This window comes from Aphis gossypii, chromosome 2 (genome assembly GCF_020184175.1).
Source record: "Aphis gossypii isolate Hap1 chromosome 2, ASM2018417v2, whole genome shotgun sequence".
In the NCBI taxonomy this organism is placed as follows: domain Eukaryota; kingdom Metazoa; phylum Arthropoda; class Insecta; order Hemiptera; family Aphididae; genus Aphis; species Aphis gossypii.
In genome coordinates, this window is record NC_065531.1 from 20,820,039 (window position 1) to 20,848,018 (window position 27,980).

The 27,980-nt window shown below is 30.5% G+C and overlaps 1 protein-coding gene across 2 annotated transcripts; it reads right to left on the bottom strand.

The window, feature by feature from the left end:
- Window positions 1–2,984: 2,984 nt before the first annotated feature.
- LOC114132599 (uncharacterized) lies at window positions 2,985–27,921 on the bottom strand. 2 transcript variants are annotated; one of them, XM_050200500.1, is made up of 11 exons: window positions 27,646–27,921; window positions 24,499–24,572; window positions 9,620–9,848; window positions 8,380–9,507; window positions 7,644–8,232; window positions 6,226–6,497; window positions 5,668–5,784; window positions 5,148–5,424; window positions 4,709–4,953; window positions 3,880–4,082; window positions 2,985–3,756 (listed from the first exon to the last, which is right to left on the bottom strand). In XM_050200500.1, the coding sequence occupies exons 3-11, from the start codon at window positions 9,770–9,772 to the stop codon at window positions 3,564–3,566; spliced, it is 3,177 nt and encodes a 1,058-aa protein (XP_050056457.1). In that variant the 5' UTR covers window positions 9,773–9,848; window positions 24,499–24,572; window positions 27,646–27,921; the 3' UTR covers window positions 2,985–3,563. The 2 variants fall into 2 exon arrangements, with proteins under 2 accessions (XP_050056457.1, XP_027853906.1); XM_027998105.2 differs by lacking the exon at window positions 24,499–24,572.
- Window positions 27,922–27,980: the final 59 nt, after the last annotated feature.

The window sequence follows — 27,980 nt, forward strand, 5'->3', positions numbered from 1 at the left end:
TAAATGTATAAACAATTTGTTTTATTTTATTTTAAGTATCTAAATAATGTACTTACAGTTGTATACTATTCTAAGTAATATTAAAATTTATGTTGTATTTTATTCAAATGCGTACTAAGGACTTTTTGAGACTTATCACTTTACAAATAAGAATTAAATATTAATATTATTATAAAAATCCAAAAATACTACTTTATCAAAATTGATTGCTAATATTTCGACCAATACCAATTAATTAAATTTACACTGAATCTAAAACATATTACATGCATAAGTAAATATTCATCAAACATAGTCAGCTTTATGGTAACATGTACATCATGTGTAAAAAAATAAAAAATATTAATACATTAGAAATGTTATCAATATTATAAATACTTGTTTTGCCTTTTTATTTTTTGTCAAACGACAGAACTTTAACATGGGCCAGAATACTGATCAAGATAAAAAAGTAATAAAAGATCTAATGTAAACTCCACCAATTTTTTTTTCTTATCTGTAGTGAGTAGGTAAACTCCGCCAGTTATTGAAATCAAAAAAAAAAAAAAAAAAAATGACAGTGTCACAGGGTGCTATAAATAGGTACAACACTAATGGAATAATACAAAGCTTAGAATATTTATGGACATATTTTTGGATTATTAGCTTTAACGATTATTTATTATGATTTAAAATATATTTACTGTGAACGGATATATTATAAATTTTTTTTTTTAATACATACATTTTATACTATTATTTGATTTTTTTCACTGACGGAGTTTATATACACCCTTATAAATGTTTTAAAGAAAATAGAATTCAGTTAAAAAAATACATAGTTCAAAGAAGCATTTATATATTTTATATTAAATGTTTTAAGTCTGATACTAAGTAAATGTTCATTTTTATGAGTTTGTAATGTAAAACATACAAACAAGAAAGTTTAAAAATATTATGCCAGAACAGAAAATATGTAGCATATCATAATACGCATGGAACAGAATTCATTCAATATTTGTAAAAAGTTTATAGGTAACATAAAGTTTGAAGATTATAAATATTATATCTATAATTTAAAACTGATTGACTTCAATAAAATAGCATTACACTATTGACAAATTATAAAATACATACCAATGAAACAATATTTATTAACTGTATTTAATTGTACATAGATGTCAAATTTAAATTAATAGTTTCAGGTGTAATAAAAAAAAAATATTGTTATAACTATGAATTCATGAAGAACATAACAAACACACAGTTAACATGTTGTATTGTAAAATAATACTGATTATGTCATGTAGAAATTATAAATATATTACCCCGATAGTCTAATAAAATAAACATTTCAGATCAAATCTTAATTTTCTTCAAAGCATAAATTATATTATTAAATATTTTTAAGAGAAGTCGATTTTCATAAAATTCTTATAATATCTCCAACAAAAACTTATAGGTACTTATGCTGTAAATGTATTATACTATATCAACCACATATTGCATTTTAAAAACTTTTAGATTAAATTATTATATTTTATTTTTATTTAAATATTAATATTTAATTTATAAGTATTTCATAAATCTATGTTTAACATTTGTTAGCATTGATGAATTTTGAATGTAAAAATGAATTTTAAATACAAACACAGTATAAAAAATAAAACATGTTTTTATACAATTAAACTGAATTAATTACCAATTTACAAAAAAAAAAAAAATGTTATACTTTTATCATCAACCATCTTACTAGTTTTTACTAACTTAATCAATTTCTTGGTGTGGTCCTATGCAAAAATCAAGTATGTACTTATGAAAACAAAATATTTACACAGTTAAACTTGTTCAAGTATGTGATCCGTTTAAGATAGAATTACGGTTATTGACGTCTAAAACGAACTTTAATAATATTATAATTTATAACTAATAATAAAATATAATATAATATAATATTATTAACTTTAATATTATTCTAATTAATCTAATCATCAATCATTACTATCTAGTAATAATACCTATTATTTATCGTATACTTATATACAGGGCTCGGAAGTTATAGCACTAAAAAAAATGATTTTTAGCGCCTAAATATGCACATAAAAACATTAATATAAGCGCTATAAATAGCACTAAAAATTGAAAAATATGCAAAATAAAATAAAATTTTTTTTTATAAAAGTTCATATTTTGATACAATTTTAAAAATAACTAAATTATTGGAAATTAACGGAATTGTCCGATTTAATCGACGATAACAACGGTCTAAGGCCGTTTATGCTGGATGCGTACCATTTTAAAATAAAACAATTTGTTTTCATTCACATATTCGTAGGCGGCTGTTTGGTAGGTAATTTAGTTTTTTCAACAATATGTGTTTATTTCCTTAAATATGCACATTAACAGCATTTATAACTCCTAATTAGCAAAAATATCTCCTATAATATGAATTTATGTGAAAATATACCCAAAAATAGCACTAAAAACCTAAAATTAGCAAAATAGCAGTAAAAACCGTAAATATGCAAAAAATAGCAAAATAAAATTTCGTGTATGACATCAGAGAAGTGTGAAACATATTTGTATCTTACTTTGGATGTTCTAGGACGAACCAATAAAAATATGCATTTGCTAGAACTTCCGAGCCCTGCTTATATACAATAAACACATAACTTTTTTACAACTATTGAAAATTAATTTAGGTAGATAGGTACCTCATGAATTGTACTTAGGATTCCATTTCACATAATACATGTTGAGGAGTATTTATATATTAAAGAAAACAGATATTTATAGATATTTTGTTTAAAAAAAAAAAAAAATGTTTTTATTTATTTATTTTACCTGTATTTTAAAAATCATTATAATTTTATAGTGTATCTATAATGTAAATTTAATAAAAATAAAAATCTCTAATTGTAACAATCAGAGAAAAGTTAAAATGACAATACATTTAGGCATAACAAATAGGTACTGTGTACAACATGTAAAAAAATAAGTATATAATTAAATGTTTAAAAATATAATAGGTAAATTATATATCAAATAAATTTAGCACAAAAATACTCAAATAGTATAATATTTGTAGTTTTCTTTTGATACAAAAATAATTGACAAAATAGAGAGCTTTTTTTGTTTCATTTCTTTTCTTATACAAATAAATACTCTGTGTCTTATGTAAGGTATCTTATAACTAACAAAAATATATTTTAACATGGCAGGCATTAGGCTGCAAATCACATTTTGCAACTACACAATAATACATAATATTTAAATTAGAATAATAATAACAGTTAATGAGCAAACATGTATACGCGTAAAGTATAATTAACAGTTGGGTTAGTAAGTAATAATAATTTATTCAATAGTGTCATTTTTATCCTAGAATAATAATAACAGACATGAATGCGCAACAACGGTTTTTAGTTACTACAATCATCATATTGTTATATATAGAGTTAAGACTTTAAAAAAAATAATAATATAAAGAGTATTGGAGAGAAGAGAATGATTCAGAAATGTTTTGATAAAAAAATTTGTTTACACTTGAAGGAAATAATTCAAAAACAAAACATGTTTGTGCGTTAACATTTAGAGATCGTCGGATCACGCGGCGGTCGCATCTTGCGATCGGCTAACACGGTCCATGCGTCCGAGAACAGTTTATCGTCGTTGGCCACCAAAAACGACATGTAGCATATCTGCTTGACGGACAGGTCGGCGGAACGGGAACACACATGACCATGCAGGACGTTAGCGCGTTCCAGGTCCAACCATCTGGTAACAATAATCCGGGGCGTAGCACTCGATATGTAATATGTGTGATGTGGTGCATGTATGGAGGTGGTGGTTAAAGGTTGGTGGATAAGGTTAAGTGATTGTAGAGATGGTGATGGTTACCTTTTCAGCGACAACGGTCGGTCGGGTGACACTGTCACTCCGGTCGGACCCCACAGCCAGAACTCGAGTAGCGCCTTGCACTTGGACAAAGAGTTGGACCGGTCCTGCCGCAACACTTGCGACAAACACACGGTCATCTCCCACGTGGGCGCCAACAGTCTGAGCACTTTCAGCATGATATCGCAAAGCGTATCTTCCGCTCCCTGCAAAACCACGGAATTCATATAAATTATATAAAAATAATAACGTCGTATACTGTGTATATTTCGCAACAAGTGAATTGCTAGATAGAGAGATAAATGACTCCCGGGACCTCGTCTTACCACCCTTGATCCGAAATCAAGTCAACGATTGAGTTGTTATAAATAATTTTATCATACGAGACGCATATTATGTATGCTAGACAGTGTGGCCTATTTAGGTTTTAAAATATTATGTTATAATAAGTTAGTTTATTTTTTTTTTTAAGAGAAGAAGAGCGGTCGGTTAAACTGTTACTGTCACTGTAAATTAACAACTTATTTATTATAATTACTGCAATATATATAATTTTTCATCATATTATATTCAATAAATTAAAAACGGACATTTCCTTCACTAAAATAACCCCACATGAGATGACAATAACGATCCATTATATGCGATTCAAAGTTAGGGTAAAAGTACACACAATAGGTACTCATGCAAGATTCCAGGATACATATAGAAAAAGTAACGTATTTGAGTATATCTACAATGAATTATTAAATTCTCCATTAGATGATAAACGTATATTATATACGTTATATAATAATAAATTTAACACAAATTTACTTAGTTTTATTTTTACCTGTAAATCGGTTTCCAGTTGAACCATGGTCACGGTCGGGTCGGCACCGAAACTGTTTCTAGTTACTACGAACGATTCCAGGCTATACCGGTTTACATCTAATGCCTGCAGGCCGATCAACAAATTGACAGTTTCGACTAGGATGAGACCAGCTTCCTTGGTGATGTCCGCGTACTTAGAGTTGTATTCTTTGCAATACGATTCGATTGCCTCCATGCGATGGGCATTCCACAGCGTAACGTGAACTGAAATATCACCATTTAAAGGTTTTTACAAGTGTTAACATAATAGGTATTGGAAAAAACTAAAAAGCAAAACAAAACGCGATTCAACCAATATGAGACTGAGATATAGAGACGATATATTTATTTTATATATAAAAACTCACCACCACCGCCCCCTCCATCTACAAAATATAGAAATAAATATGTAAACACACCTTTTTCGTTTTCGGAACCTGGACTGTATTCCTTTTCCACGCGGGTCACGAACTCCGTCACTTTAGTCATGGTGAAATGATTATTCAGAACGTTGTTTACCTCAACTGGTTGACCAGAAATGCTCAACACTACTGGCACGTCGTACCATTTTCCATTGTAGAACTCGCAACCGGATTTTTGCAACCGGCTCGTCGGGTCTACACGAAAATTGGACCATTCCAAGTTTTTTGTCTTCAACGTCGCCAATTCTTTGGGTATTTTTGGACAGCTCGTCGCCTATATATAGATGAAAAACAATGACAGATTCAGTATGTTTTATAAAATCATATCGCAAGTTCACTCCTATACAAGAAATATTAAGTAGTATAATGTATAACATGCATATATTATAGAGGTGGTGTATGCAAGGACTTGACTACACATGAAAATGTAGTAATCAACTATACGTTAGAATATCCTCGCAGCATGCATCTCGTTTAATAGTACATACTTTTATTATTACGTAGCGAAAGTAATTACCTGATCCAAGAGTTTAGTCAGGGCTTCGTGATTGGCGATTACGACGGCATCGTAACTCTCTTCGAGACTCTTATGCCCTGTTGGCTGAGTGTTCCTGATACTGTCTTCAGCTCCAAACTAAAAACACCCCATTTTTAAATGTTTAGCAATTATAAAATTAAAGAAATTTTTTTGGCGGTATTTAACTAAAAATGAACAAATATTTTAAATTGTATTAACTATTTTTAAAGACTGTTATCTTTAGTAAACATATTTTGATAACTTTGATTTAGACAAATCAAAAATTCAAAAACATCATCTCCTTAATAATATATACGTATAGTAAAAAAGATTAGTTCTTAATTTTAAAAAATAAGTTTTGTTTCACTACAGGATACTATTTAAATGGTATAATATAATATCTAAATCAATGGAAATATGGTCCATAGGTATATTTAAGAATTCCAATAATAAGAATTTAAATAAATTTTCTATCAAGCAATAAAAAGTGGAAGTATATATGCTTAGTGAATATGACCTATATAATATAATAATAATAATATACTATCGTTGACTTACATCATCACCAAACTGGATGGTTGGATATATATCCGACTCGGTTTCGCTACCGTAATACTGCATTGACGTTAGTCTCGCCATTTCCGGTGAACTGTGGTCACACTCTGGTGCCGAAAAATTTACCGGTTCATAAGCTTCGTCTGATGCGCTCGAATCGCATGTTTTCGGTGTGTCAGGGTAATCTGTGATTTCCGTAGACGGGATGGACTTTAGCGGCAGCTTTGCCACGGGCGGAAGACTTCTGGGCGGCGGCGGTGGTTTTGTAGGTCGTGCTGAAATATGATTTCAAACACTATATTATTATGTGGCCGGAGTGAACGGGACAACAAATTAGTTTGTTAAAAGATAATGATGTGGGTGGAATATTTCACAGAAAAAATAATATATTATCAGGAAATAAATAGTGAAAACTATAGGTATTCATAGGTATTTAGGGATGAAAAAAGAACCAATATTTCAATTTAAGACTGTAAAATTGATTTAGTTTTGTCATAAGATGAAAATAATAAGTAAATAAAACACTAAAATGACTAAATTTAAATACCTATGTAAATTTATAGAAACATCAAAATGGAATATTATTATTAAAAAAAAATTCAAATTAACATATCTTGCTGACGTTAAGATTGACCTAATATTGTAAAGGTTATACTTTAAAAATGTTCAATTTTTTCAAGAGTAATATAATATACTAAACGAGTTATTTGTCTGCAAAGTAGAAAGGAATATGTAAATTATTTGAATTTGATTAAAATTTGATAAATAGAGTTAGGACTAAGCAAATTTTAGTTTGTACGTAATTAATCAAAAAAAAAAAATTGTTACGATCATTATGAAATAGGTCAGTGGCTGATTTTATTATTATAATTTATAATTACTAATTAGGTAACTATGTACAATAAAATAGTATGCATACATTATATAGCTGATATATTTAATTTATGCATATAGATATTATATACCTTAACGAATGTATAATTAATGAATTAGGTTAGAATGATTTTTTTTCTAATAATATGATGAATGTTCAACGTTTATTAATTTAAAAAAAAAATATTATTTAATCAATTCAAAATAGATTATATGAATATAATATAAAACATACAATATATAAGTATAGACAATAAATTATTTTAACTATATTATTCTTTGATTAAAAATGTACTTAATAAAGGAAAATGGATAAAAAATATATTTAACATAAAAATAATAGCGGAAAAGGTCAGATAACCAATAGATAATTAAATATGTGATGGTGGTACAGGTAGAAACAAATACCTAATACAACAGGATCTATACATAATTAATGACGTGCGGAATTCCAAAAAACACGTTAATTGATTAGATACTAAATATAAACACATTCGATTCATAGACCGGAGACAGAAAAAAATTGTTAAATAGCAAATCACGCTAACCTGGATGATGGTTGGGCAGTACTTTGGCGGACGGATCTTTTGTGTACAGTAATCCATCAACAGCGTAATTATGTATGATTTCCACGCCGGATTTGTTGATGTCTAGCGGATGGATAATTTCCAGCTTGGGCCTGGTAGAAGGTTGCTGTGGTGTGGTGAGCGCCGATTCCCGACTGGGTATCCTCAGAAACTTCTTAATCTTAAGACCTACTTTGGTGGCCTTGCCATATTTTTTCTTTTCACAGGCGGGCCGTTTTCCAGGTAAAGGGAGCGTGGACGATTCGCGCACCGGGTCAACGCTAGAAGTGACAGTAGCCGCCGACGATGGTCGTTCCCAGTTGCCACCATTTCCGCAGTATTGTGATTGTTCTTTTTCGATCTGCTCGCAGTATTCAGCCAAAATTTTACGGTTTGTGATGGTCACGTCGTCAGGTCTGAACTCGTCATCAGAAAACGAACTGTTAGCACTGTGGTAAACGAGTTCAGCACACTTGGCCGTTGTCAACGACGGCGGCGGTGGAGGTGGTTTCGGAGCTTGGCGTTTGATGCTTCTAGGACATTCGGGTGGACTGTTACTGGTAATTGAAGTCTAAAATAAAAATGTTTATAAATAAATGGAAATAATACTGTAAAAAACGGAGAAATATAAATTTTGGAATCAATAAATATTGGAACCTATAAAAACATTTAAAAATTACACTATAGAAAGCAGGAACAAGAATGATAGATAACTGACCTTTTTGGTGGGCGTCCTTGGAGGGGTGTTAGAGGTGTCTCGCAAGGGTAATGAATGGTCTTTGAAGTTATGGAGGAACGATCGGTTCACTGGGGTTGTCGTCGGGTCACCGGGCTCGTCAGAATCCGCTTTACCGTCGGGTTCACCTGCCATTTCTCTGCTGGTTAGCAACGAAGAATCTTGCGGGGAATCCACATGAGCGCTACTACTAATTAGTTTTAGCGGTTCTGGTTTTTGAGACGAAGCACTGGCCAACTTCAGTTTAAAATGCATAGTACCCATTCGTGGAACATTATTTCTCGTTTTGTACGGTACTGTGCCACCGCCCACTATATCAGTGTCAGATTCTCTCGTCGACGAGACGACTTCGGTCGTTTCCTCCACATCTCTTAATATTTCGACGGGCGCAACTGTTTCCGGATGATGAACGAGTTTCGCTCTGGGGATTTCTGTATTTGTCAACGTTAACATTGGCAACGTTGGCTGCGGTGGCGTCGGTTTAGCCTCTTCCTCCTCCGCCGGTAAACTGCACCGTCTTATATTTAAATATGATTCATTGGAATTTGCCACCAGCGAGCTTCTGGTTAAAGTGGGTTTTTTTGTTGTCTCAGTCTTTCTTAGTTGAACGTTTTCAGTATCTTTTTTCTCGATTTTTTGTACTTCCTCGCATGCTGCTGTGGCTACTACAGAGGCGGCGGCAGTGGTAGCCGAAGCAATCTCTTTGTTCTTTAGGAAGTTGAACACAAGCGATTTAGGTGATTCCCCACCAAACGGCTGAATAGTGACCAGTGGCGGTGACTTGTTTTGTACCATTGGTTTTTTCACGGGTGACTTACTGTCCACCACCGCCGTTACAGCTACGACCGAAGGTTTTGCAACATTGGCACCGACGACGGCCTTTTCGGATACAATTTCGGGTTTGCTGTTTAGGTTCGTGTTGGCTTCGGTCAGTCTTTTGAGCTCTTCGTCGTCACCAGAGTCAATGAATTCTGAACTGTTTTCCTCGTCCGATGAATATTCTTCATCAGTCGAGTACTCTTCACCGCCATATCCGATGACTTCTGTCTCGACGATCGAAAATGAAACTTTCCGAGATTTGTCACACGAACCATTTACTTTCAATATACTCTGCGGTGAAAAAAACGAATAAGAAAATATATTTAATAAATTTACATACAAAAAAAATACAGAAGACTTTAGGCTGTATATTAGTGTATATTTGGCGAGAAACCGCGTTTACCTGAGCTGGAGATATTTCCGGTAGTGGTTTGTAGTCAATATGTACCCGTTTAGGCTTCTCGGGGTGCTCCTCTTTGGGACGAAAACAATTTGAGCATAGTTCTTTTTTCCAAGCATTCTGTTTGAATCTCGGACACACATTTTCCGGTGACATTGTACTTCATCAATTGGTTTTAAAGCGAACGACGATGATACATACGACTTTTTCAGATTTTTTATTTGCCATAATCCTGAAAACAAGAATTTAAATTTTGTAAAATAAACAACAACATTACATAATATTGTTGAATTCGTGACTAATTATACATAAAAATATATGATTTATATGATCATGATAATACCAAGTATTAATAACAATAATGAAGGCTGAAGAATCACTTAAAAATTTACATATTAGGTATATATTTTATTATAATATTATCAACCTTAATTTAACATAGTACTGTGGTCAGCTATATTCATTTATCTATGAATTAACAAAACGTATTATCACTAAATCCAGATGAAATATTAGCACACTACACATCCATAACTCGTTTTTATTTGTAAAAAAAAAAAAGATACTCCGTGTAGGTTTCTATATACCTAGAATAATATTAAAATAAGTATCCTAAAGTGAATAAATAATAGAAAGTAAAATTTTTGTGTGAACTTTTTAAATATTATTACGGTGAATTATATAGTATTTAATGGTTTTATGGTTTCTTTTAACATTATACATCACTTATTTACCATAATTTTTAAAATAAATATTTGTATATTTTTTTTAATCACCTTCAATTTATTATTGAATAATTATATGAAAATATTAGTGCAATAAGAGTTTGTTTTAATTTTTATTATTGTAAATAAAATATTATTATAATGTAACATTGGTTAACTATAATATAATATACTAATATAGTAATATAGTATAAAATTAGTGATAATATTTAAAATAAAGTTTTAACACTGGCTTATAGTATTATTATAATGGGATAACGCGATATTTATAAATCATATAACTATATAAGCAAAGATCAAAATGAAATAGAAAATAATATTTCACTCTAAACGCTCAAAAGAATGATACAATCTGCAGCGTGAAATTGTTCTTATATGTTCTATATATGTTTAGAATGTGATTGTATATTATGAACATTTATATTGTACCAACATATAAATCTCGACAGCTGATACCTACATGGTTTTAAAGTATAATAATAAATAAGGTATAATATTATAGTTAGTATTTTTTAGTGAGAGTTTTTTTTTCGAATTTATGAATAACTTTACATTTATTATCACAATAAACACGCATGAAAACACTATTATTCGGAAATATTCTTTCACCTTAACATTAAACCACTTTAACTGTATAAAACTAAAAATAGAAGTATAATTGTTTCATTTTTGTTACTATTTTCACCGTTTCTAAAATTAGTAAAAAAGTCGTACAACGGGTCCCGTATTTTAATTGAATTAACTCGTATCTAAAATGTTGTAGTACGTTAAAAATATATAGCCATATACTATATACTACATAGGTAGTTACACCGCAACCACTTTAAAATACTTACGTCTCGTGACTACTGACTAACGAATAGGATAATAAAATACGAGCATGGATGGTTATTTATTATTATTATTGATTCGTACAATTGTTTTATAACCAATGACGAAAATGGTAAAATGAGTGCTTTTAAAATAACGCCAAGTCATTGAGTTAAATAAAAATCATAGGTACAGCCGTACAGGTATTAGCAGGAGCAACGGCAAAAGCAAAAGCAAAAGTTAAATAGAGCGCCACAGCAAGCAGATTTCGCCTTGAATTTCCTCCTCACGTCTTAAAGTATATAATATATGTATATCATAATAATAATTACTAGTAAGTAATAAGTAATAATACAAATATCACTAACTTGTATAATTCGTTTTATTTATTTACAATTTTTCGAAAATACGAGTCAACGAAATTTAACGCACTCAAGCGTTTATTGCAGTGTTTGTATATTATACACTCATATACTAGAATAAAATAAATAAAATATACCTAACAATATTAGGTATTGGTTTGTTATAGCCCCACCACTCAGGTTTGTTATCGCCCAGCCATTCATATAACAACAGGATTTAGGTTATATTTAGGTATGTGCGGTGGCCCATGGGCGGAATGCATTGTGGGGATCCCTTATGCATAACCAAGAAAATTTATTTTTTTTATTAAAATATCATAAAATCGTGGTTGCCCCTGGGTTGCAGCCTTCTCAGCCCTCCCTAACCTAACCTGGGGCAACAAAAAAAGTAGAGGGACAGATGGAAATTTTTTAGAATCGTATTTGACAGTATTTATGTGGTGATCAAAACTGAATAATAGTGATTCGTTTGAAACCATTTTAAAAGATATAGCAGAATTTTGGGAATCATATAAAGCATAAACATTTTTAATTATATCATTGTTTTATATTTATTATTATTCAATTTTTTAATTTTAATATATATATACTTATACGATGTATTTATTGCTATATGAATGGCGGGGCTATAACAAACCAGTACCCAATATAATATAATATATAATAGGTACTAGGTATAGGTAAGACAAATATTCCAAACGACAGACGTTTTTCGTGACGCCGAGAAAGTCGATCTGTTAAAAATATGATGTTCGCGTGTAATGCTGTGAAGGTATAATTATACGCAAATTGAAACGAGGGGGAAAATTACTATGATAAAAAATGTCCGGTTCACGATTGACATTTAAGTGACGGCGGCGAACGGCTCCATACAATCGAAAGAGCAAACCAAATTAAAAAGTTTGCATACAGTACCTACTTGTATGTATGTATTTAATAGCATAATGTGCGGACTGATGGTGACCGATAGAAACTGCTATAGATTAGCCACTGCACCGTGAACGTAGCTCACACGACTACCGATAGAGTATATCCGTTGTAATACCCAAATAAATAGGTAGGTACCTACTATTATTATTAATACACTGTCCCCGTATTCGTGTTATCACGTTAGTATTCAAACATTTTTTTTTTCTTCGCCAAACTAAATAATTTTTTTTAAATAAAACAATTTCACTAAAGTCATTAATAAAATAATAATTTAATTAATTAAATAATCACCTAATACATCGCAGAATAGTTAAATATTTTCAACTACCTATTTGGTATATGGTGATAAAATAGAATACGGAGACAGTGATGGAAAATATAAAAAAAATCGACGTGTTGTCGTGTTCCTTCAATTATTGTACAATGATATCATAAACTATATTTAATAACTAGAACAGACACGCGATTCGGATAAATCGTAGTTGCTGAAATATTTCATAATATTATAATAAAATAAAGATCGTTGACGTTCGAGCGCGAGACGACGCTGCAGCGTCTACAGCAGCCGGCCATGTCACGGCCCAACAGTACACGTAACCTTGTGGCGAAGCACTGCATAGGCGAGACCGCTATCGTCGTATTGATAGTGTCCATACATATAATATTATACTAAAGTACCTATTAAATTATTTTACACATTACAATACACTATACATGAAATAAATCGATCGGACGCAATAGAGACAAAAAATTGACTATTCAGGCTTATTGACAACGATCGAGATACAACCACACATACAAAAAACCCGGTAGCGATATAGCTTGAAATCCATCGATTCTTCAGCATAATAGATCATTGGAGACGACTTTTTTTGCGTCGGTATCGATCCGCATGTACGCAACTAACCGCAAAGCCTGCAGACGGCGCGTCAATTACGTTGTAGGACACGGATATATAATAAATATATATATTATATTATATATTATGTACACATAATAATACATTGTACTTGTGTACAGGCCGATAGCCAGTTGAAAATCCGATATCGTGGGTGTGTCACCGCCCCGGAGACGCGAGGGAAGAATTTGAAATCCGGATGGGTGACGTGACGGGCGTTTTTCGACGAGATCGATCACAGATTTGCCGACAATCAAATAATATAATATAAAAACAATTGCCCCCCGCACAGTGTTTGTTATTCCAGACGCAAAATGAATAGAACAAGTATGCTATAGCTAGCCCGATGTTTTACCTATAAAAACCACGCCATATCGAGTCGTGTTGCCACTTGTCATCGCACGTCTTATTTCTACTCGGCAATCGGCGCTCAATAGTCAATTGACAATATTTCAAAAATATTTCTTCGAAAATTGTAAAACGTATAGTATAATTATTACAAGCACTAACCACACATAATACACGAATCGAAGATGAAAATCAATCGAAACACAAAGAAACATGAAATCTAAAAGACCTTGAATTATCAACAACTGCTTAATGTATTATATATTATTAGTGCAGTATTATAGTGGTCGTTCATGGTTAGACTTTTATGTCTCCCGGGGAACCTTCAATGACTACTCGAACGAGTAGACTACTCTATTATAACATAATTAATTCGACCTATACATTTGGAACACTGAACCAATTTGAGCTAAAAATTTTAATCGACTTTAATGAATATATTTTGTTTTTTGTCAGCGTTAGGTTTTTTCAGTATTCTAGTGTATATATATTATAAAATATAATTTATAATACAATACAATAGACTATAATAACAAACATTTTAAACGAATCAGCACAAAACAAAATAAACAAAATCACATGTGCTTACAGATTACTGTACCAACTTGAAATAATACAGTGAAGGAGAAAAATTAAAATACAAGTTATTGAACATAGTTGTTTATCACGATGTATTAAAATAATGAAAGTGTACGAGTATTATATACATAAATGTTTTCCTCACTTACATCGAAGGTCCATCTGTAGTAAAATGTAATCGTATAAATATAAATATACGAAGAACGATATTAAACTAAATTAATAAAAACATTAAAAACAATAAAAACCGATTAATTATGCAATGTTTACTAATCGTCGTTAAAACTACGACCATTATTACAAGACTTAAATCAGATGCGCATATGCCTATATAGTATATACATATTTAATTATAAATAGTAAGGAATATAATATTTTAATAACGAAATTACAAGACGGGACCGTGTTGGGTTAGGTACGCGTTAAAATAACTTTATGATGATGAGTATAAATGCTTCTATTAAAACATATAATATAATATATTAAAATATTAAATATACTATTAAAATGCATCATCGAAATTAAAATATTATTATCAAAATCGGTTGGTATTATGGCCAAACATGATATCTTTTACGTAACCACATACTATATAGGTGACTAACTGTAAGAAACTGTAGTATAACACTACGTGTATTATAAACGTCTTATACCTAGCAGTAAATAATAATTAATAGTAGGTATCTATACGGCGTAGGTATATGCGTACGAAACCGTTTAATAACGTCGTCGTCGTGTAATGGCCTGCATAAAACGTTAATTGGAGTTGAGCCCGTGCGGATCATAAATTCCTAGGATGATGTCGGTTTAAACGATTTCCGAACAGTTTTCTTGCGCGCGTGCGACCATCACTGGTGCAATAATCATTATAACTGTCGCAATAATTACAAACAACAGCGGCAAGTCTCTAAACGAGTGTCAATAATGAACACTGCGGCTGCAATCGTGACCTACGGGAGTAACGGTTTTACTAAAGCGATCGTACGCGGCAACAGCGCAAAAAAAATGTTTATAAAAGATAACTTGACGAGATTCCGCAGACATTTGAAAAATAAAGCAAGCCGGTGTGCCAGCGACGGCGTCTCTTATACAGAAATATAGTAAACATTTAACGATACAATATTGATAAATATAATTGATACACACCACACATAACTGCGCACTGCCATTATATTATACATTATATCAACGCCGGATGCGATTTAATTGCTAGTTCCTATTATATGTTCTATACTGCTACTGCACAGGTGTATTATACTGAGTGAAGAGCGGAGTTTCAGTGTTTTATACACGCGGCGGACATGTATAATATATATTATATTTTATATTAAACCAATGAAAAGCGCTGCACGCAATGACAACCAATTCCGAAAAGACCGTGTCAAATATTACGTGTGCAAAGTATTCCACAGTAATATTAAGTACATTAATATGTTTTTCGTACTCGTATGTAATATAATATATATATACATGTATTATGCGATAAAAATTACATCTATTTTATATTTTATAGGCTATAGTACTATACTATCCTTAATATTTACATTTTTATAACTGAAAAAACAATATGTTCGAATTTTGAATTTAAGTAAGTACATCAACATTTTCAAATATATCATTCACTAAATACAAATGGCGATTCTTAATTGAAAATAAAAATTATGTGTCGTCACAGAAAATTCTATAAGTAGTACAAAAATCTTAAAAGAATGAAAATATGGGCTTTGAGTATATTTAAAAATTCTAAATATCAGATTTTAATTAAATTAATTAATAAACAAAAAATGGAGTGAGCGTGTTTGAAAAATTGCCTAGGTATCCTTTATAGTGTACTGACTGATGATGGTAGTAAAAAAACACGCGAAACGTCTCTTATTACGTCTTCAGAGTGGAAATCTACTATGACCATCAATTGATTATGATTATGCGCGACGGCGTCGACGATTATCCAGAAAATGTGCCTGGCCGGCCATGCGGATCGGTCCGATCTTAGGTTCTCACACGCACACACACACACACACACACGTCGTTACAATTATTATGGGCACCGTATATACGTATTATTGTAATGATGCCAACGCGATTTTCGTTTCATTCGACACGGCGGCTATTATGTAGTGTATTTTTTTTTTACCACCAAGTATAAAACTTACCCGACAACGACGGTGTAAGTAATATATTTTATTTACCAACGATATATTATATTATACTTTCCAAAGTCGATTACATAAAGAAAGAAGGTATATTATAATTTATAATACATCCCCGCGTATGAGTAGTACACGAAAAGAGCATCATACAATAATATGATATTGTTATATTATATTTATAAATTATAATAGGTTATTTCTTAAATTATGTATACGAAGGAGCAGAGAAGACACGGCGGCGGCCGTGGGAACAGTGTCAGACACTTAAAACGGAGATAATATTTCAAAGACGGTGAGATATAGACTATATATTTTTTAAGTTATTGCGGTGTTGAGTCCGCTCCCTGTAACGATGACACTTGTACCGGGCGTGTAACCACAAAAATTCTGTTGCTTATAAGTTATAATGTTAAAGTGATACAGCTGGTATAGACGAGACAGACGTATACTCTTGTAGATAATGGAAGTTTAGGTATCCGCTGCCTCTGTAACGAATCGATAGTAACACATTTTATAATATATATTATATCTATAGTTCTATACTCGGGCAGGTGGTGGTTAAATATAGTACGACCTGCACGGGCACTGCATTCAGAGATTTATTTTTATATAATATGCATCTAACTATATAAGTCCAACAATTAGTACAAACTACTATATTATAATATGGATACTAATATAACAATAATAATACAACCTAACAGCACGTAATAATTCCTTGTCGTCGGAGTATACCGTAAAATTACGTCCTACTACCGTTTCCGATATGAACGAATAATTAATAATAATAACAATATCATTTTCGTAATAATAGGTCTGAAGAGGGATGTGATATAATGTACATTGTAATTTCGAAAATATTTTAAAAAAGTTAAATAAAAGAACTCCTTTAAAATTTATAATATACATAGATAGGTACCCTAGAAGACTGCAAAGGAGTTGGTTAATGGTTACACAAAAAAAGCGATCCACGGTTACAGTTTCATTCAATCGGTACGTATTTACGTTTTATTATAGCTGCAATGATGATGACGATGTATAATACACATTAAACGAGGAAAACAATTCAATAAAATTACGATAATCTCGGTTAACTAGTTATCATATAAAATACAATATTTTCTTTTTTATAGTTCACGTCATAATTTATGGAGAAGATAACAAAATAATGTCACAATAAATAATTATCGTTAGCTATACAGACACGAAATGCAGAACTCATAAATTTGATTGTAATACGCTATCAAATACCTACATACAAAAATGTTACTTTAGATTTAAAAGAGTGCCTGTACACAAGGAACAGTGGCCCAAACATGCATTCATTGAAAGATGCACAACGAAATATTAACATTATTATACATAATAGTGTATTGGTTACTGGTTACAAGTTCAACGACTTTTAATCGAATTTCTCTTTCAGATGTTATTAAATGGATACAAACTATTTATATAAAAATAGTTGGCACTAAGTTACACAAGGGAAAAATGATTCCATAAAATAATATAGTATAAAGATTTTCCGATCATTGAATTGCAATACATAAGGTGCCAGCGAGTAACAACTAATATATTATATGTGTACATATTATAATATCATAATAATATACATGCGCGTCTGCCCGTAATTCGTCTGGTCTTAATTTCACAACAATAGACCGTTCTTTGTAAATATATTATTAACTATTACTAACTTAAATTATATTGTCTATATTATTAAATATCTATATATTGCGTGTATACCGAATAATAGATTTAATAAAATATTCAAATGACGGTCGACGAGACGTAGGTAGGTAGTAGGTAATTAAGCACTTAAGAATCTAATAAATTAGTATATTATTATGTTTTAATTGAAAGCAATTGAACGAATGTTCTTATTAATAGAAATAAAAATTAAACAACGAATAAAATTCCGATTTCATTATTACGCTGACCTCTGACAATACACAAGTCTCGTCAAAAAAATTAATTAAGATTATCTACATTATAAATTATAATATTTAGTATGAGTAATTTTGTTTCTCGTGATATAAACATTTACTATAGTGTAAGAGAATAGTAGAAATTTTGCTGGTAAATTCATCAAAATAAAACTTTCAGTAACAATTTTCATAAAATAACTCTTAACTTGGTTTCAAAAACACCGTATGAGCATAAATAATAAAACCAACGAAAAATGTTGTGGGTATTTGCGATGAGTTATAATTAATTTTAATAATTTTTACACAGAAGTTTTCACATGCGAGACACAAGACACGTCTTGGTCCATTGTTTTGTTTTTACGTTAAAAAACCTGTTTGAAGCCCTCGATTTTTTCATTGAAAATCTTGTCATTCACAACACAATTGTTAGAAAGCCAACGAAAGTGACCGGGCGGACGGGTCGTGGCCAGTTTTCTTGGTCGGTGACTGGTTGTGTACCTCTAACCAAGTTGCAATTAATTTAGCCACCTTTGTGTTTCTTGTTGCACACTGTATTATATACACAACATCAAGTTCTGTGTGTATACCATGGTTAGGGTAATACTGTGTAAGTACATTTTCGTGTTTGCAAAATCTTTGATGATTCATTATCCAGTCCCGATCATGGTCATCGAATTGTCGTGGTTTACTTTCCTTTGATTAATTCAAATGGTCACTTTATAAAACGAGTTAAATAATTGGAATTTTCACTTTTATAATTAGATGAGTTATTTGGTTGGCATAGTACGATGTTGTGAACATAAAAATGAAAGTTCGGTGTATGTAAATAATGTATTTACTGAACTATATATATTTACTTAAGTAATAAAAATAATCATTGTTCAATTATTTTTTTTTTAATTTATATAAATTATTCTATGTTAGTATAAGGTTTAAAATTATTTAATTATATATTTTAGAATTATTAATGGTATTGAAAGTGTGAATACTTATTACCTAGGTTTCTTACGTAGATTAAACAAATATTGAGGTCAAGTAAAAATGAAGAAAGTAAAATGCAAAAACAAGTTAGGTTCAGAAATAACAAAGCACACTTTATATACAATATAAATATTAATGCAAGTATACAGCCGTGTTTTATATAGGTACATATACATTATACATAGATAATATATCTTCGAATATACCGTATTATATACTGTTCGTGCTAAATTTGACTTGGCTTCACTGATACGAGAAACGGAAAAATGTAATTAACTAAACTTAATTTAACTACTAACTGTTTTTAAAACAATGATTACTCATTCTATATCGATATCAGATATCAGTTTAACCAATTATGAAGTTTAATATTTTACATACTATTATTTATAATATGTACTCGTGTTATAAATACATGCATACAATATTATTCATGATATTATTCACCAAACCAATTTTTCGCCTACTCTAAGTAGGTACGAATTAGCAAATTGTCACTTACTTGTATTTTATATAACGTATAATCATGTGTCTAATACAAAAATCACTAATACCCAACCTAACATTAATAGTGTTTACTGTAAATTAATTTGTGCCATGATAAACAAAACTACAGGTCACAATTAATGTTAAGATATAAAAATATTTGTCTAATAATACATTTTTGTAGGTAAGCTATTAACGTAAACGTATGATGTAACTTTTTACACGATCCTATCTCAGATGTGCGTCATTCACGAATGTCATTTGAGACTAAGTAGTACACGAAGTTTGGACTGTTAGAATATCTCATCATATACTTTAAACACACCAAACTTTTTAAACCGAACAAAAACGTATATAACTTTGCCAAAGCTCTCTAATGATCTTACGAAACTTTATCCACACAGTTTGAATACGTGCACACAAATATAAATATCCTCGTTTCGCGCTTATGTTAGGAACTTATAGAAGTCCACCTGAATACATATTATGATACCGGACCAAACGTTCAAAAACGGTTTTTTGGAAAACGCGATTGTACATAAAATTATAATGAACTCAACATCTTAAATTGTTACATACAGCTGTCGTTCATTAACGGCTTCAAGTTTCTTAAAAACGTCAAAAACGTCACGTACCGACAATGAAGAATTGTCGCCAGGATCATTTTAGTAAATATATATTAATATACAATATTTTAACATTATGTATGATGATATTCAATAATAATAGTATCGTGTTCAGGCAGTCAGGTGGATGAAAAAGTTTTTAAGCTCGCGCATTATGTAGGTCGTCGTGACGGAAGAATGCGGTTTCGTTAAGTATAAAAATATGTTAAGAAGTATAATAAAAATTAATACATATAATATTATATAATAAACATAATATATGCACCTATGCAGTCAGTTAAAATATAATATAATACTATAGCAAGTAGGTATACGTTTTCCGAGAATCGTTTCAGGAACCGTTGTCACGTTATTTTATATGCTGTGATCTAATATAAAATATAATAGCGTACGAGTATCACAAACGTTTCGACTAGTCTATTATATTATACAGTATTTATACATGCATAATAACATGATAATGTTCATTTATACATTGCTAACGTTTTCATGAAAACGTTTTACTTCCCCTTCCCGCCCGCATAAGTACGATTGACTATTTTACACACATATACAAACGGACCGTATAGAATAATAATAATAATAATAATATTATAGTATAATATAACAACTACACATAAACGCCTAGCTACTTCTACAATCCAGACCCACACACACATACACATCGGCGGTGACGGCGGTGGCGGCGGCGTCAGTGTCGGTATATGACTTGTACGTAATATTATAGCAGCACGTCGGACTAACCCAGTGAGCGAGAATGTTCCGTTATACACTTATACATAAAAACCGGTACCATTCACGTGTATATACACAACCAGCAAACACTGTAAATCTCTAAAAGGACCATTATTCCGGATTGTCACGGTGAACAATACCTATATAACATGATGTATATATAATGATCTATTACAGGTGTATCTAAAATATGTTATATATATTTTTCGTAGTATATCCCCCCAGCAATTCGGAGAACGGGTCGTTATTTGTTTAGTATAATATATAAAAAAAAAAAAAAGATAAAATATTCGTTTTTCGTTTTACTCTAATATGCCTCGAATAGTCGAATCCGCAGTACAAAATGTGAACAAAAAATAACAAAAATAAAAGCGAAAATAAAACGTAAATCAATCTTAACATCTTGTCATCGTCGATCATGCGCGGTTTTATGTGTTTGTGCAAATGTAATTATATACATTAATACACAATATGAACACGTACACACATACACTTTATTGAAATTTTTCTCAAACAAGTATATAAGTATATACACGAAAAAGAAACCATAGAAAGCACGCGCGTTTTGCACTTAATTATATCTTATTGTTTTAATGAATTCTTGGGCTATGCAAGCAATGTATTATTATACTTTATTAAATCTTTATTTTACGACGAATACGACGAAAACGGGACCAAAGCTACAGTAGTGTAGTGTTGCGTATTGCGTTCGTCTGCGCCGTCGCCGCGGCAACAAAGGAAAAACGATTCACCCTCCGAGACCGATTCGTATAATAGGGGGACGAAAAGACTTGAACGCGCACATTTGGGGTGAAAGCCGCCGCTTCCACCGTCATCTCCTCACCAGACCATCCTGTGAGTCCTACCGTAACATGAGAAAAAAAGCCCTTTCCAGACACTCAGACATACGTACGCGTACATGCACACCCATAAATACTATTTTTACTACATATATAGTACACCTATCGTCGAAATATAACTTCTCCAAATATTTACGGTTAGGTTAGGAAATATCATGCGTTGTTAACGATCCACCCCATAGTAATTGGAATTGGAAACAGCAGAGCTGATTACTCGGTCGGTCGAAAAATGTACATAACATTTATTTTATAAAAATAAAAACTATAATATAAACTTACTACCATTCATGGATTACAAATATATTTTACGGTTATTTAACAATCTCGATTTGTTATAAGATATAAATAACCAACACAGAATATTATAAATCTTACAGGTAGTTTAAGTTAACACGTAAAATGTACAAGTATACATTTCATAATGTGTAAACATATATATTAACAAACATATACAGCGTTACAACACCACTACGTAAATAAAATTAACTACACATGTAGTTAACACAATAGCGAATTAATATTATAGATTTATATTTTAAATTTAAAACATCACATTACTTAGTGTTGAAAATTAACATTAGAAAAAAATGGTAGGACTTTGTACCTGTTGTCCTAAGGTACCGAATTAAAAAAATATATTATATGTGTATTATAAAGGTTCTGGATAATTGATTTGATAAATAAAGTATTTTTCGAAGCCTGATAAATTAACTAATTAACATTTAACACAGTAATACGTACTAATATATATACTGTTTAATGTTGAAGTATGTCAGACGTCAGTATATATTATATATAATATTGAATACGTTGGATAAATTTATAAAAATGATAATAAATATCACAGATTAAATAAAACATATTATTTAATCTGTGATAATACAATATAAACATCAACCATAAACAATGATTGAACTTTGAAATTGTCGATAATATTATATTATATTTAAAGTATAATTATTTGTTTTCAAAATAACTGAAATAATTTTGTTAATTATACGAAAAAAATACTTATTCATGTAAGGTAACAAAATTATACACACAAAGACAGTCATGTTGAAAATACCTATACCTTTAATACCTTTAAGCATGTACGTATCTATATACTAAAAATATGTTTATTTACCCGCATTTTATGTAAGTAGGTACTTATAATAATGCGTGTTCAATATGTATTTAATACCTTCTATAAATCTTTCCATTTGGATGAACTAAAATTCGTTAAAATAATAGTTTTTATTGTCCATTTATTATTTTGCTTATTCTATCATACTCTTCCTCGGTCATTCTTCATTACTAGAGGATCTTGATTTAAAAATATATAAAAAAAATTAATGGAAAAAGATATTAAAATGATATACTTTACTGTAAAAAATATTATAATACATTGATAATGATATAAAATTGTTTAATGATACAAATTTCATAAATTCATTAAATAAAACTATATATTAGGTTAGCTAATTAGGTACTCAAATTAATTATTAATAATAACAATAATATGTGTATCTATTAGATTTTAAGTTTTATAAATCATGAATCAAATTAAAACGAGTAAAACATTAGAGTAAAAGAAAAAAAATGCAATACATCAAGTTCCGATCCCTAATGTATTTTATACATATAAGTGATAACAAATAAATTCAAATTTCAATTAAGAATTTTTGAAAAAAAAAAAAACAAGAAACTAATTATTATGGAAACGATTTAGTTTTTGTATTTACTACTATATATACTTCAATATTACAAAAGAAATTAAAATTAAAATAGATTAGTTTAAAAAAAAAAAATAGGAAATATTCAAATTAAGAAAGAGGATATTGATGTTATTTTTGATACTTAATATCATATAGTATTGTAACGTAGCGTTTTGAATTTCTAAAACTACAAATTAGAGTAAAATACGATCTTCTTTCGTAATGATATTTTACGAGACAAAAAAAAATCATGAATAGTAAGTAATTTAAAAATAAAATACTAGCTCGTTAAAAATTGTTTAAAGCACGCAATAAACATGATTAGACAATTATTACCGATTGTTGTATACAACGCTAACACGATTTTCAATTGGCTCAATGATCCAAGTGTCACGAAAATTGGCCCGATCACGTATATTATGCTAGTAGAACGCATTGTCTTCGTGAAACGTTTAGAACACCCTGTACACGTTTCACGAATTATACATTGAAAATATTAGTACTGACATGAATTAACACACGAAAAATGAACGTGGTATTAATTTCCCCACACGTATACGTCATGTTGTTCATAATATTATTAAGCACATCGTTCGCACGACCTAACTCTTACGTGTTATTGCTATATTATTTATTATACTTGTATTTTCTAAATATGAAAACACTGTAACGAGAAATCTCGTATGGAGCTTATTACTTTAGGTGAACGATTTTGAATGAGATCGATACACGGAAATAAACGAATTGTTTCATGTTTAGAACATACTTACCTATCTAAAGCATCGCCCTCGTTAGAATCATGGAATGGCATGTTTGACAACATATGACGGATAAACACGAGAACCTTTACAGAAAAAAATAAACTCATATTTATATACTACCTATCCAATTTTTTTTATTATTATTATTGACTATCAGCATTCAAAATCTTTCACTGTTAACTATAGAGAGTATTATAATACAGTGTGAAGTAAAGTTATAGCTTCTTATAAGTCTACATCATGTCATCATGTGCTTGGTGTCTTTGCTCAAAAATTAATTGAAAACAAATAAATGCTCATCAAAAAATCATATATATTTTATATAAGTATTTAAAAGTTAAAATCAAAGTAAAAGCATTATCAGTGAAGAACTTTTATTTACTCAACAGATAACATAATCAAACATTTAGTATTCAAGTCCCAAATGCTGATTAATCATTTATTGAATATAATTTAATCAATTATTTACATATTATTGTAATAAAAAATATATATATATCAATGTATTATATAATACACTAGTTATAGCGCAATTTATTTAAATAATACGGACTATATATTTAAGATTTTGTACAGAGCACTGCTATAGATACATATAATATATTATTATGAGTACAATCAATATAGTGAGGCACCCAGAGTGTATATCATAATTATTACACTATTTCATAGTATATAAATAATATGAACAATTATATATATATACAAATATAATATTAATAATAATAACTATTCATTTTTGCGCATACTTATTTAATTTACGTAATATAAGACACAGGTACTATAATACGTGGGATACTATTGTTTGTCTGATAAAAGCATGCACTAAACATATGATTTAGGTATATAACGTACTAATTATTATGAACTGCAGTCTGAAAGTGTATGCACTCTGTAACAATGTCTTGTCATAAAATGTGAAAATAAGACTCATGACACTTAACAAATATTGACTTTTGAACTTAAGTGCATATTATAGTCATTGAGTACACAATATTATTAATCATGATTTATAAGTGTAAACAATTTAAAAATAAAAAGTAAACTTCCTTTATAGGTTTTTATAAATACTTACATTTCCCAAAAATAGTTAATTATAATCTCAATAGGTTTCAAATACTTTTAGTAGTAGATTCACTAAATAGTCATAATGTGAATTCAAAAAATATAATATAACTAACTAAACGAACAAACAATGTACTTATTCCAATTTCTTTACATAGCTACAATAACATACCAAACTAACGAATTTCTTAATTTTAATCGTTTTTAATTATATTAAATTACAACCTAATTATGTTATTCCAATTAATTAAATTAAACTATGATAAAATATTAAAAATATAGATGAAAAACCTTGATATTGCCTATTACCTACTATTTAAAATTACACTTGTCATTATTGATTGAGTTTTGTTCGATAATACATTATGATAGATATTTAAAATATGAATATGTATTAATAAATTTTTAAATTTTTACGTAACTAATTATATTCTAATACTAACGCCGAGCAACATTTTTTATCAAACAATATTGTTTTGATCGTTTTAATATCGTATTAATTGAAAATTCTATTATAATATTAGACATCATCTTAATACATAATAAATAAAATGTAAAACTATGTATTTTGTGTATGATAATATTTAATATTATTATACATTTATACACTATATAACTTATAAGTATTGCAAATTTGCAAGTAAATAGTTTTTATTTTAGTAAAATGTATATAGGAGTATCGTAAGTAGATACTTTTAAGTACACAAATTACGATTAACACTATTACAACGACAATCATTATCATTTGATTAAACAATGTGATACTTTTATTGATTCTTATTATTAGTATAATTGAATAACCTATTTATAAAATATTGAAAATAAAAACCGTATGAAAACTATTATTATTTTAGTATAAGCTACAAACCAACAACGCCGTAAATACCATTTAAGCTCTATACAGGACTGCACCCCGCACGTGTAACCATTATTGGACACAATAATGATGTATAATTAATACAATTGCATGAACAAATTATTATAAAACGACTTTTGTCATTATTCAAAAAGATTAATTGAATACACAACTATATCATATTATTTATTATCAACAACATCGTCCAATGGACGAGTAGCGACGGTCAGACATCGGCTCGGACAAAAGTAAAACACGATATCGGCAAACACATCTTTATTGTTTGAAAACCAAATTTTTTGAAAAATTCTCACCGCACCCGATGGCTATAGACCCACAATAATGCGACGATGCCTCATGCCCACGCATTACATCGTTATCTCTAATAGAAATCGTCTTACCTTCTCCCGTCGAGGGCCGCGTACCTAGGTACGACTCCCATTTCACGTTTCGATAATGTGTGCACCGTATCGTTGGCAATAATAATAAAACGACAACAATAACAATGAACCGTAAACAGTATAACACGCCGTGTAACACACCTCTACTATACAATATATTATTATTTATTAGTTATTACACATATACAATCATCAGGCGGTACGTACGTTATTGTGTGATAATAGGTAATATAGGTACACGTCTTGCCTGTTTATCAAATATAATATTATAATAATAATGTGTAATAATTGAATTATACAGCGGCGTGAGACACCGAGTAATCCACCACCAAAGGCACGGGGTTTCGTGTCGGAAAAATTAGGACGCCAACGAAGACTGGGGTTGGTAAAAAAAACGTCTAATCGAATCATCCGATTAGCGGGCTGCGCGTTTGCATGTTTATTATCATAATTATATTATATTATTAAACAGGTATCGTCGTCGATTTTTTTTTTTTTTTTTTTTATTTATTTATTATCATTATCATTATGCGTATACGCTTTTTTCCATAGGTTTCTCGTATGTAGAAACTGTGGCGGCGGCACCAGAATGCGGTCAAACGGGTTTCGTGCGCCACCGCCGCCCTATCGGTGAATGAGAGGCGGTGGCGGGAACAACGTGCGGGTGGTACGCCAAACCATCCCGTGAGAAATAGTAAAACGACGTCTGCCAAACGCATTCGGTACCTCCTCCGACCCTTCGGTCGCACCGCCCGAGGCGGAATTCGGTTGTTAATAATAACATGTCTACCGATAAACGAGTATAATTATTATAACACGCAAATGGGTACTCACTCGTGTACAAATCTTGCCGGACGGCGAATCATAGGGTGTACGACGAATCGATTTGTATGTAGACAAAATATGAGACGGAGATACAAAAAAATGTAAAAAAAAAAAAAACCGTCGGATCACGAGAAAATGCTATGCGTACTTATTGTTATCGTTATCGTTTAAACGCGCGAAATCACTATAACAATAACAAAAAAAAAAACACGCTGGGACGACGATCGTCAGTAACACAACGCACGTAAAAAGTGACACCGCGTACTGACCGTAACTGGCGAACGTCGAACGGTAGAAACGTGAACGGTCTTGCCGCGACGCGCCAGCTGTTACTGCACGACGAT

Excerpts from the sequence above, each read along its gene's own strand:
- LOC114132599 (XM_027998105.2), bottom strand. The coding sequence starts at position 9,772 with ATGTCACCGGAAAATGTGTGTCCGAGATTCAAACAGAATGCTTGGAAA. Across the intron at positions 9,508-9,619 it reads CGGAAATATCTCCAGCTCAG|AGTATATTGAAAGTAAATGG; the intron begins GTAAACGCGGTT and ends TTTTCACCGCAG. Across the intron at positions 5,785-6,225 it reads CCATCCAGTTTGGTGATGAT|TTTGGAGCTGAAGACAGTAT; the intron begins GTAAGTCAACGA and ends GGGTGTTTTTAG.